The sequence below is a fragment of the Prunus avium genome, chromosome 6 (assembly GCF_965620075.1).
Source record: "Prunus avium chromosome 6, drPruAviu1.hap1.1, whole genome shotgun sequence".
Taxonomy (NCBI): Eukaryota; Viridiplantae; Streptophyta; class Magnoliopsida; order Rosales; family Rosaceae; genus Prunus; species Prunus avium.
The window spans coordinates 29,162,129-29,175,404 of NC_142289.1; the positions used below are offsets into that span (position 1 = coordinate 29,162,129).

The 13,276-nt window shown below is 35.0% G+C and overlaps 2 protein-coding genes and 1 long non-coding RNA gene across 4 annotated transcripts; 2 read left to right on the forward strand and 1 right to left on the reverse strand.

Moving 5' to 3' along the window:
• The first annotated feature begins 393 nt into the window (after positions 1-393).
• LOC110773071 (uncharacterized) lies at positions 394-2,285 on the forward strand. The gene is made up of 2 exons (XM_021977603.2): positions 394-654; positions 1,642-2,285. Exons 1-2 carry the CDS (start codon positions 443-445, stop codon positions 2,093-2,095), a joined length of 666 nt encoding a protein of 221 aa, XP_021833295.2. The 5' UTR covers positions 394-442; the 3' UTR covers positions 2,096-2,285.
• A 2,114-nt stretch (positions 2,286-4,399) lies between these two features.
• On the forward strand, positions 4,400-6,024 carry LOC148293993 (uncharacterized). Of its 2 annotated transcripts, XR_015836725.1 has the most exons (3): positions 4,400-4,916; positions 5,022-5,100; positions 5,690-6,024. It is a non-coding gene; the product is annotated as an uncharacterized LOC148293993 (long non-coding RNA). The 2 variants fall into 2 exon arrangements; XR_015836724.1 differs by lacking the exon at positions 5,022-5,100.
• Positions 6,025-9,542: 3,518 nt separating this feature from the next.
• Positions 9,543-10,342, reverse strand: LOC110747887 (agamous-like MADS-box protein AGL62). Its single transcript, XM_021947957.2, has one exon. It carries the CDS (start codon positions 10,304-10,306, stop codon positions 9,677-9,679), a length of 630 nt encoding a protein of 209 aa, XP_021803649.2. The 5' UTR covers positions 10,307-10,342; the 3' UTR covers positions 9,543-9,676.
• Positions 10,343-13,276: the final 2,934 nt, after the last annotated feature.

The following is a 13,276-nucleotide window of genomic DNA, read 5'->3' on the forward strand; positions in this document are numbered from 1 at the left end:
GACTCAAAGGCATATATAAATCACAAGCTCCTTACTAATTTTTTAAAGTGTATATAGACAAGTGTAGTTTTTTTTATTTTATATATATGCAATATTTGAGGAGAGGGAATCAAACCTAAGACCTCAGATGCATGAGTAAGTGTAGTTTTTTTTCAGAGATTATAATGAAGGGTCCTTAATAGCCATTCGATTCAGTAGAGAATTATTATTGTATTAGATCGTTGGATTGAACCCCTCCCCCTCGACATAACCCCTCATTATAGAAGCTCTCTCAAACCAAAGCCGACAAGCTACTTTAGCCCGAGTTCAAATGGAAAATGGGCTTTTAGCATTTCAGGCCTGCCCCGGTTTGCTTTGTGTCTCGTTTATTGACTTGCATACAAAATTATAAAACGTAGAGCCGTAGACATTTTAGATCAAAGGCTTTTCAGAAGCTGCGGAGATGACGAAGAGGCCGAGGTTGTCAATGGCACTGCTAGCAATAGTGGTTCTGCCAAATTTTCTATATGTATGCAACGCGATTGAGTCACCACAGTACTCGGTGGTTCACTCAGAATCAGATTTTGAGATCAGACTTTACAGAGAGACCTCATGGATGTCTGCTCCTGTTAAAGACATCTCCTTTGAGAAGGCCACCAGAAATGGCTTCCACAGGTACTTCCACTTTTATACTCACCTTAGCTTTTGGTTTTTAGTTTCATCAAACAATTATGAATTACCACCATGAAATTTTATATCTTTGAATTTGGTTCTTTATTTGAGTCTAATACCCCGTTGTGATGGGGTTTCTAATTGTTTGGAACAAAAATTGTGAAATACCCACCATGGGTTTCTCTCTGAATCCACCAATTACCTCCTGATTGAGTAGAAAAATCCAATCTTCTGCCCCATGCGTTTCCTCATTGATATAAGATAAACAGGAAATCATAGCAGATAATGTTATTGATAGCTTTCTGGGAATATCGGTGTAGTTTTTTGAAACAAATTTTTTTTTATGGATAAATAGGGAAAAATCTGAGAGGTGCTAAAAGAATGCAAAGTTAATTGAGATGGTTTTGATATTTCAATAGAAAGCATGCTATGGTAAATCATTTCTTCAAAATTATAGTTCTAGGATGCCCCTTTCTTGGGTTCAATTAGCTTGGTTATGTCTGCCGATTCGCTAATGTCCTGAAATCATCATCACAATCACCTGCGACATCTTTTAGCAATAGATACATTGCCTTCTACGTGTAGATGAATCTGTTGGACAGTCTCCGATGTGTGCCGGTTGATGCAAGAAGTTGATATATGTGGATCCTCTTGTGAGTCCGGTGTACATCAATGGCTGACAGCCACTTAATGCATGGGTGACTGTCCAAAACAAAGCTTTTACGTGTACTGTTTCGTCAAAATAGAGACTCACTCACTGCAAATATATATAGTTTTCATGTGAACATTATATTATGGCAGAGCTTCAGGGGCACATATTATTCAAACTCTGTTGGATATGCTTTTGCTAATGATAAACTTGGCTATGCATGATATGCCTTTCTTAACTTTGTTCAACCGATGGCTACTGTCTGCACTTTGCCTGGGTTATTTCAATTTTAAACTTAGATATCGTTGGTCTATGCTAATAGTTTCCTGATTAACTCACAGGCTGTTCCAGTACATCCAAGGTGCCAATTTGAATTTCTCTCGAATTGCAATGACAGCTCCCGTGTTGACAAGCGTAGTCCCAGGAGCTGGCCCCCTTCACTCATCGGCCTATTTTGTTGGATTCTACTTGCCTACGAAGTTCCAAACTACTCCACCCACACCTCTCCCTCAACTCAGCTTGGAACCCTATACCTGGGACAGTCATTACGTTGCCGTCAGGAAGTTCTCTGGATTTGCAAGAGATACTAACATAGTGCAAGAGGCAGAGAAGCTTGCCACCAGCTTGAGCAGGTCTCCATGGGCGAATTCTACATCAGAAGAAAGTAGCTATGCTTATTCAATCGCGCAGTACAACTCCCCATTCCGGGTTATTGGGCGTGTGAATGAGGTTTGGGTGGATGTCAATCCATCTGGGTTGGGTGGCTATAAATACAGTGAAATAGCTACGTCCTGAAATTCTTCAATTACTCAATGTGACTTTGTAAATTTCTGTAACAATATTCAAGGGAGTGATCTATGAACCGGACAAGAAGTGGTACATCTTAATCTCCTTATGTGCATCTGTATGTATATGTTTTTGATAATCTGCATGTAATATGTTTAGCAATAAGTTAACATCACTGCCGAACATTTTGTCCTTCGAATTGTCTCTGCGTTCCTTTGTTTTTGACGTTGAGCCAGTGAAAAATAGTACAATATAACATCAAGTCCAAAAATATAAAAACATTAGTCCTTCGTGATTTCCTATGTCGAGGCGTGGGAGAGATCATTGATATGCTACCAAATATTCGGCTGCAGGAAATGAACCCTTAAAAAATCTGTTTCACAAGTTTTTCTATGGTATTGCTGGCATCTCCAAGAGGTAAATTGCCTCATCAAAATGTGTTTGATATTTTGTCACTTAAGAGATGAGACAAATAGTTACAGCAACTATTGTCCTTTGTGTTGCATGGACACCAATTTGCCTTATGTCTTCACAATATAGGGCTTCTTCACTTCATAATTGGGCCATAATTTGTTTTAGTTCTCAAGCCCATTATTCAAATCTATATCTGACTTTGACTTGTCAAGAGGTTAAAAGGTAATGGTCTTTTCACAGGTGGCACATGTTGATTGGAGAGGAGACCAAAATAATTTTTTTTCTCAGCAATTAGGGGCTCGTTTGGGAGTGATTCTGAGAGAGCCAAAATCACTTCCTGTTGAGTATAATCACTTTTGCTTAAAAAATAGGGTGTTTGCCAAAAATTTAAAAGCGCTTAAAATATGTATTAGAATCACTTGAAGTGATTTTAGGGAGAAGCACATGGGAGGTGCTTCTCCCTGGAAGTGGTTTTTTTCAAAAAACCGGGAATCACTTGATTCCTTTTAATGAAAGTTTTGTAATACCAATATTATCCCTATTATTTTTACAATATGGCCAAAAAGCCTAACCCTACAATTTTTAAGCAATCCACATGTTTCATCCACCCTAGTTATCACGTCTTTGTCGCTGCCTCTATTCTTTTTCTCTGCAAAAGCTTCTCGCTCCCCCCTCTCTCGCTACAATCTCTGCAAGTAAGGCTATCATTCTTCAAGGTAAATTCTCTCTGTTCTTCAAGATAAACACTTTCTTTTGCAATAATAGAAGGATATAGAAAGAATTATTTCATATTGCAATCTGTTTAGATGGGTTAGTTTGCAATTTTGGGTTATATTAATGTGTTTTGAGCTCCCTTCCCCACATCAGACATAAGAATATGACATAGATGAACGTGTAAAGCAATCTTCATTCCACGATGATGTCAATGCCATGTGGTTGCCATAGAGGGAGAGAGACACGTACAGACACATAGATATTAGGAAAAAACTGTTGGATTTTAGTGATGATTTGAATAACACAAAACCTATACATGCATAGAGACACGTACACTTACCAGAACTGTTGGTTTATGTATTAATGCTTAGTTTCAATTTGTTGTTCTATCTGAGCACTTTTTCTAATGCAAACGTTTTCATGTTGTGTGAGTGCACCCCCATTTCATCTTTGATACTAGCTTCTTCTTTTTTATTTCCTTTTGTTTGTGCTTTGTCTTAAATACCTGTATGTTAAGCCAAACTTCTTTGTACAATCATCATTAATTTTTTTTTCTTTGTCCAATTTGTTTATTAGAAAATGTCTAACAATATAGTTAACCCATCCCAAAATGAAAGTCGGGAAGAAAAAGAAAAACAAGAGAAAGCAAAATGGGATGACAAGGGAACTGAGGTTTTCATCAAGATTTGTGTTGCTGAGACGTTAGGTGGTAATCGACCAAGTAGTCATTTTAATAAGGTTGGATGGAAAAATATTATAAAGAAGTTTAATGATATTACTAAAAGGAACTATGACTATAGACAATTGAAGAACAAATGGACTGGACTTAAGAAAGAATGGCAGTTATGGACAAGTTTGGTTGCAAAAGAGACCGGCTTAGGATGGGATCCTGTGAAGCAAACAATCAAAGCTACCGATGAATGGTGGGATAAGAAAATAAAGGTGAAATTTTTATTTCTTAAAGCTAATACTTAATTTGTAGTATTATATCAATTTTTTAAAATGTTAGTTCATATTATTATTGTAGGAGAAACCTGAGGTTGCAAGATTTCGAACACATGGATTGAAACATGTTGACCAGTTAGATATTTTGTTTAAAGATGTTGCTGTCACGGGTGAAGGCGCTTGGGCACCTTCACAAGGTTTTATGGTGGAGGATGTTGACAATGGTCCAGCTATCAGGCCCGGCCCTGGGCAGGGGCAAACAGTGCGATCGCCCTGGGCCCAATATTCAGAGGGGCCCAAAATTTTTTTTTAGTAAGTATTATATTAGATTATTATAACTATTAACTAATTTAATATTTTGAAAAGAAAAAAAAAGACCAACGATGGTCTGTTTCACTCTTCAAGAAGAAGAATATTTGGATCTATTCCATTCCACTGCTCAAGAAGAACATCTGTTCCACTCCTCAAGAAGAAGAACGTTGCATCTGTTCTACTCCTCCAGTTCGTCGCTTTTGCTGGTGCTTCTTATTCTTCTTCTTATTCTTCCTCTTCCTCTAAAGAATTTTGAATCCCCTTCATTTCATCTCATCTAAGCCTCTCTCTCTCCTACAAGTTACAAAGTTGTGAATCCCCTTCATCTCATCTCATCTAAGCCTCTCTCCTACAAGTTACAAAGTTGTGAATCCCTAAATTAATTTTTCTGTTGGTAGATTGGGGAGATTCCAAAATCCAAAGTGTGGGCTTTTATCAATTGAAGGTAATTTTTTTTATGATTTGATATATCAAATGAAAAGGGAAATATGATTTTTTTTTGTTTATTTGTAGATTTGTGAACTCATGAAATTACATATTCTCTTTGCAGGGATTCTTTTAAGCTCTAATTGATTGCAAATTTGTTTATGTGGAGAGGGATTTCTCAAAGGGGGTTTCTCAAATTCCAGGTTATGTTGTTTTTTATTTATTCTTTGAAGTATTAAAATTGCATTGAGGAGTAGATTTGAACAAATGCAAACATATGATGGTATTTTTGGGTTCTTGTTTAATTCAAAGAAGTTAACTTCATTGGGTGATGAGGAATTGAAAAATTGTTGTCTGAAGCTTGAAACTACTTTAAGAAATGGTGAGTCTTCTGATGTTGATGCAAGTGATTTGTTTTCAGAGTTACAGGTGCTGCAATATCTTTTACCATCAGCAGTAAACACAACACTTGAAATTGTAGAGTTTGTAAAAGATATGGATTGTTTTCCAAATGTTTTGATTGCCTATAGAATACTATTGACTGTACCTGTGACTGTAGCATCTGCAGAAAGAAGCTTTTCTAAATTAAAATTATTGAAATCTTACTTGAGGTCTACCATGTCACAAGAAAGGCTAAATGGGCTAGCAATCTTATCCATTGAAAAGGAGATGTTAGAAAAGCTTGAATTTGAAAGCATCATTGAGGATTTTGCTTCTCAAAATGCAAGAAGAAAATCATTTACATAATACCTTTTCAGTTGTGATTTTGTTGTTTTTCACCTTATCTTGCAGGTGGTGATGTTGATATTTTGCTGGTTGCTGAGGATGCAAAGAGATTCAAGTAGGCTGCTGCACTTTGCTTTGGCTATTGAGAATGTAAAGACATTTTTGTTTTGCTGGTTGCTAAGGATGCAAAAGGGTTTCATATAGATTGATGTTATTTTGCTTAGGCTATTCAGCATGTAGAGAATTTTTTTCTTTTGGTTGGTTGCTTGTTGGTGGATGAAAAAGAACTTATTTTGCTGGATGAAAAAGAACTTATTGAATTGTTATAAGTATTTATCTTGTTTATACATTGTAGCCTTTTATTCTAAATTTTAATATATTGAAGTTTGAATCGATGGACAGATTAGATCTTGGTAGAAAAATAAGAGAGTTATCACTAAGTTTAAATATATATATATATAGGGCCTAATTTTTACTTTTGCCCTGGGCCCTGAAAAATTCAGGACCGGCACTGCCAGCTATAGGAGAACATAATGAAGAGATTCTGGTTGAGGAACAAGATGACTTTGGGTATAATACTGATCTTAATGTTGGACTTGAGGATATAGTTGATGTTGAAACTGACAATAAAAGGAAAAGAGATTCGAAAAGACCTGGAGTTGGGGTTAAGGTGACAAAGCGGTTAGATTCTATTTTACATGCAATTGAAAATCGAAGTAGCACTTTTAAAAGCAAAGACAAGGCTGGTTGTAGCATTGAGGAAGTGATGCAGGTGGTTGAAGGAATTCCAGAAATTGTCAATGATGATGACCTTTTCATGAAAGCTGCTGATATCTTAACTGAAAGAAAAAATAGGGAGATGTTTATTGCGTTAAAACAACCAAACCGACAAGTGATGTGGCTTACAAACAAGAAAGTTTAATGTGTCACACTTTTTTTTAAAGCTTCATCGGTTCAGTATTGGAATGTTATTAGTTTATTATCATTTTATTTTTTACAATATGGAATGGTGGACATATTATTGTGTTTGACATTTATTGAATTGCTTACATTATCTAAATGGATTACTTTTGTTGGAAAGATGCTTATATTGTTTTGTTTATTTGGTTTTTTCAATTGTACAGACATGAGTTCAAGCAACAGTGATGGTGATAATACTGACTCTTTGTCAGATGATAGTGATGATGAATTTTATGACTTAATATCTGTAGGGTGTGTGGTGGTTGTGTCTGAATGGCTTAAATATGTTGATAAAGAACCATGCAGGACTTCTTCTTATACTGGGTATAAATGGGTAATTGAAGTTTTGAATGGCCATGAGGTAAGGTGTCATGAACAATTTAGGATGGAAAAACATGTGTTTCAGAAATTGTTGGAGACCCTTACAAGTACCTATGGTTTGAAAGAAGGTGGAGAAATACCATTACTAGAGGCTTTAGCAATGTTTCTTATCACATTAGGTCATGGCTTTACTAATAGAATGGTACAAGAAAGGTTCCAGCATTCAGGGGAGACTGTGTCAAGGTGGTTTGGGATAATATTAGAAGCTATATCTCGAATGGCTACTGATCTCATAAGTCCTAGTGATCCTGAATTCAAGAGAGTTCCAAAGAAAATTAAAGATGATAATCGATACTGGCCATACTTTAAAGATTGCATCGGGGCAATTGATGGAACACATGTACCAGTTGTTGTGCCTAGACAAAGGCAAGTACCTTATATTGGTAGAAAAGGTATCACTACCCAAAATATCATGGCTGTATGTGATTTTAATATGTGCTTTACATTTGCTTGGGCTGGATGGGAGGGTGCTGCTCACGATGCACGTATATTCATGGAGGCCTTAAGAATACCAACATTGAAATTTCCACATCTACCTACTGGTTAGTAATCAAAATGTCATCAAGTGAAATATTTTCCTTTACTATTTCACCTTGGATATGTTTCTTATATCAATATTTTCCTTTACTGATTCACATATATATATATATAGGTAAATATTATCTGGTTGATGCTGGCTATCCACAAATGAAAGGATATTTAGGCCCTTATAGGGGTGAGCGATATCATCTTCCGGATTTCCGACGAGGAAGCCAACCAAGAGGGAAAAAAGAAATCTTCAATCACAGGCATTCATCTCTAAGATGCACAATTGAAAGAACATTTGGTGTTTGGAAAAACCGATGGAGAATGGTACGTCAAATTCATAATTTTCCTTTGGAAAAACAAGTACAAGTCGTTGTTGCTTCAATGGCTCTCCATAACTTCATAAGAATTCATTCAATGACGGATGTAGAGTTCCAACCATATGATGATGATGAAGAGTTACTTCCCCAAACAGATGACGGAAGGACTAGTACGGAAGAGACTATTGTACAAGAAAATGTAACTCGTGCACGAGAGATGGATGACGAACGCGAGAGAATTGCAAATCTTCTTATGTCTACTTGATATTTGTGTCGATTAACAATATGTTTTATTCACATTTCGTTTTCAAGAAGTATGATTTGAAGCTATGGATTTTCAATTTTCCTTTAAGAATGCCCAAGATTAATATTATGTGATTGGTTATCAATTTTAAAATGTTTGATTATGAAAATACCAAAAAAAGGCAAAAAAATCACTTTTTTCTTTGGGAAGCCAAACACTACGAATAACATCAAAATCACTTTTTTACAATATAAAAGCACTTTTATGTTGGTAGCCAAACGATAACTGATTTTGCGGAAAAGCGCTACTAACATAAAGTGATTATGTTAAAATCACTAATGAGTAAAATCGCTTCTACATAATCACTCCCAAACGAGCCCTAGATCCGATCAAGATTTAAACAAAGTATTTGAGGACTCTCTCTCCAAATCAGACGCAACGTCTTTAAACACTACAGATTTCAACCCGATCAACACCTGATCATGAATTGAGTTCTTAGTTTAAACCAATCTCACTCCCAAAGATCATCTCGTCAACAATTCCTGGGATCATCTTCTTTATTGCTATGCCAAATACTTGGTATGATTAACTAGCATTTCTACTAATATTTCTCAAACAGCTAAACATTCAAATTGGATGAAGACATCTACAACTTTCATTCCCTTTGAAGTGTAATTGTATTATATTAAGACAAGTGATCTTGCGTCTTCATTCATTTCATGTTGTATTAGAATTAAATTAAGAAGTTTTCATTTCCAAGTATTTAGTTATTTACGTTTAGAAAGCAATTTATTTTAGTATTTACTTTAAATTCTATCAAGGGCATACAAGGTTTATCCAACAAGGCCAGCCCGATCAAGGGTTTTCTTCTTGTCCGATAAACAATACTTAGCCTAGTCAGGGTTTTTGTCATGCCCGGTCAAAATACATATTGCTCGATAAAGGGTAATTAAGGTTTGGTTAATACTATCAGGCCTTGTATCAGCATAAACAAGCCTACTATAAAGGTTCTTTATGTCCGATCGATGGATTCTCTGACCAAAACATGGTTTTTCTGTTTGATTAGGTACACCATATGCATATCATACTGTCAACGCACAAGTGAAAGAATGTTGAAGTCCTCTTAATTGAGGCATAGAAAAGAACTAATCCAAGTCAGTACCCCCTTTGGAGCACGATGGTTTGATTAGAAGTCAAGATCACTGCAAATCCAACACATAATCATGCGAATACACACATTTCTATTGGGTCGCTTTCAATCCCAATAGTGGCACACCTACGCAATCCAACAACTCAGAACCTAGAAAAGCAGCTTGATTCTCACTCTCCAGCAGGTTGAGCCAGTTTCTCTTGTTCAAGCTTGATCCAACTTTCAATTGGATCGTTTGGAGGCTCACTCTCTGCCAAAACAAGCGGTGTCAAGCCCGTTTCTCTTCTTCAACAACAAAAGGACTGGAACTATCAGAATCCTAACAATTTAAATTACCTTAGAACTAGAAGATGAAAGAACAATATTACAAAATTAAATGAAATCAAGGCTTCAAGAATAAATACAAACCTCTCTATTCAAGAACAAAGGGTTGATGATTTAGAGTTTCCTAACAAAAACTAAAACTAACAAAACTAATCGCATAGATCCCTTTCTTCGCAAGTAGTAGAAGTAGAACCGATCTCTGACTTAAGCATAGCCAAATAATCCTTGGTGTAAAATTCTCTTTTATTCATCTCATCTAACTTACTAGCCACATTCTCTTTCAAACATTCTAGCAAACCCTTGTACTTTTTAAGTTCATGTAGTCCTAATAAATTTTCATCAATAGGCTCATCCCACCATACACTGACCTTTTTTCCATCCCCACCAGCCTCATCTTCTTTCTCTTCTTCTTGATGGGCTTCTGAATCTTCATGGCTATCCTCAGCATCAACGGATCCAATATCCTCTTCATCATGACTGGCTTCTAAATCTTCATGACCATCCTCACCATCAACGGGTCCAATGCCCTCATCATCACCATCATCCGCTGTACATGAAGCTTGTTCGCCAAGAAATCGATCAATGACAGTTTCCGCGGAGGGGTGTCCAAAGATGAAGGGCTTGTTACCGGGCGAAAAGGTGATAATCGCAATCTGGGCACCAGACAAGCAGCAAAGGTCAGTGGCTTTGCGAAAGAGTCCCTTGCGCCGCTTTGAGAAAGTGGCCTTTAGGTAGTTCTTGTTATTTATTTTCTTGATGTCGATCTTCCTTTTCCCCATTATAAATTGGGGAAATAAGATAAATAGAGGGTTCGATTCCCTCTAAATAAAATGAATAAATAAAAGTGCTGAAAAAGCGTGTGCTTGCTTATATATACATACAAATTCTTAAGCGCCCTGTCAATGCGGGTTTCCTTTTCTTTGGATTGTCTCCCAAGTCAACACGCTAACCTACATTAATATTCGATTGGAAACAATTATCTACAATATTAATTCATAATTGGAAACAATTTTATGAGAATGGATTTATACGTAAGGTAACTAAAATACTAAAATAGGTAAATAAATTTCTATCAAAAAAATAGGTAACTAATTTTGGAGTGTCCCCCAAGCGAAATATAATTTCAGTTGGGTTTCCTAAAGAATTTATGATATTATCAATTTGTCATTTGGAAATTCTGAAGTGCTTGCAGTTTTTATTTTCTCAAATTCAAACTCTTTATTGTGGATGAGTTGTATTTCGTATATAAAGAAGAGTTACGTTGGGAATCGGTTCGTATTCTTTCATATGAAAATACTGAGAATTTGTTGCAATTAAGTTGGTTTTTTTTTTTAAAATAAAAATAAAGAGGGGGATAATTAAATTAATATTGGACTTGATTTTTAGATTTTTTTTTTCCTAATCAAATTGCAGAATTTGAATTTGAGTTTGAGTTTCAAATTGGACTTGAAGGCTCTTTGTTTAATTCCTGTCAATTATCTCAGTCACCACTCATCGAGTCTTTATTATTTATTGGACTTTTATTTCTTTGTTTGGTTAATTGTTTTATTTTCTTGCTCGATTGTATCCTTACCATACTTTCATTCTCTTATGTAAATTTTGGGGGTTGCCCCTTTAAATAACTCTTTTATTCAAGAACCATCTATCTAAGGAATCATTCTTGTATTCCTATTTTTCAACTTATTTCCAGGTGGGGAATGCTAGCAACCTTTTCTCCAATCTTCTCTTTTGGTCCTTTTTCATTTTCCTCATGACATGTGTCACTTCCCATACGCTTAAAATAATGACATTAATACATCAAACAAACCACCTTTTGTTTTCCAAGTTTACCCTTATTAAATGTATTGTCCTTCAATTTATCCAATTTTTTTACAACTCTCTTACCATATGTAAAAAATTTATGTTTTTTAAAAAGAAAATGTCTATTTTTTTAAGAGAAAAAACATTTTTTTTGTTTAAAAAAAACACAATAATGACCTAAAAAAAATCCACAAAAGATATATTCTTTTTTTGATACAGACAAAAGACGTCCTTCTAAGGAAGTCTGTTTTAAAAGGAAGTTCATTGATTGCATTTTCTAACCATTAATTTGGTAAGTCTGATTATTGATTTTTTTTTCTAAACCATTAATTACTTAAGTCTTATTTGTTGGAGTCTTTCAGAAAAGAAAAAAATTTAATGTTTTTTCTTATTTAATTTTTTAACAAGGTGATAAGAAAGTTGTAACAAATTTGGATATATAATAAATTTAAGGAAACATTAAAATCAATAGAAAAAATAAGGGTAAATTTGGGAACAAATGTTACTTTATTTGATGCATTAATTACATTATTTTTAGTGTAAGGAAAGTGACATATGTCTTGAGGAAAAGAGAGAAGTTCCAAAAGAGAAGGTTGGAGAGAAGGTTGCTAGCATTCCCCCTTAATATATCTAGTGTTGAGTCATTGGGAAAAAAAAATACAAATTTAGTTATATACCCAATCTTAGACATAGTCCTATAAATAAACCCTATATCATTTAAAAACTATAAACACACAAAAAAAAAACCAAAAATCAACAGCTGTCAATTTTTTTTCAATTTAATAGCTATTTTTTAGTTTATTTGTGTGTGTAAAATACCTATATTTCCCTTGTACTATGGATTTGAGAGAGAAAATTCATATTTGCTTATTTGCCAAAAAAACCAAAGTAGATCTACCAAAAAACCAAATCTGCCAAAAAACCAAATCAGATTCATTTTCTCCTTTCTCGTTTGTGCTTTCTCAGGGTTGGAGCAAGAGGAGCTTCCATTGAAGCTCAGTCTCAGGTCCAACTATATTCTTCATCTCAAATTTACAATTTTCAATATTTCACTTTCGATTTCTTGTTCTAAAATCGTGTTTCTATTCTTTCTTTTTTTGGGATTGTTCGAAACCTCGAACGAACCTCGATCAGATGCTCTTAGCTCTACTCATCTTCGAGCTCTACTCTTCTTTCGCCACTTGTTGTTTCTTCATCTTTTCTTTGGTGGACATGTATTAGAAATAGTTACATAACAAGCGTTAATCAACATGACAGTAAACAAACAATGTTATTACCCTAAACTGGAACATTACAGGGGTAGACATGCATTAGAAATAGGATGTCATAGGAAACTAGAAGTGTTATTACCCTAGACTGGAATATTACAGGGGTAGACATGCATTAGAAATAGGATGTCATAGGAAACTAGTAGTGTTATTACCATAGACTGGAACATTACATGGGGTAGACATGCATTAGAAATAGGATGTCATAGGAAACTAGCAGTGTTATTACACTAGACTGGAACATTACAACCATTAATCAACATGATAATAACACTAGAACATTACAGTCATTAATCAACATGATAGTAAACTAGCAATGTTATTACCCTAGACTGGAACATTACAGCCATTAATCAACATGACAGTAAACTAGCAATGTTATTACCCTAGATTGGAACATTACAGGGGTAGACATTATTGTTGGATTCTCAATGGAAAAAGAAAAAGAAAGGTAATCACACCGAGTGAGTGAGATCTGCAATGTGGAATGTTGTATTTTCTTTTATTTAGCATTTAGATGATCCCTAAATATCATGATTGTGAGATTTATTTTTTATCCTTTCTTTTTAGTAGTGAACTATTTGTGCATATTCGGATCTATTTGTCTTGAATTTATATGCAACGTTTGAACTTTGTATGCATACATGCCTTTCAATGATGAAATTTGGATGAGATGAGTTG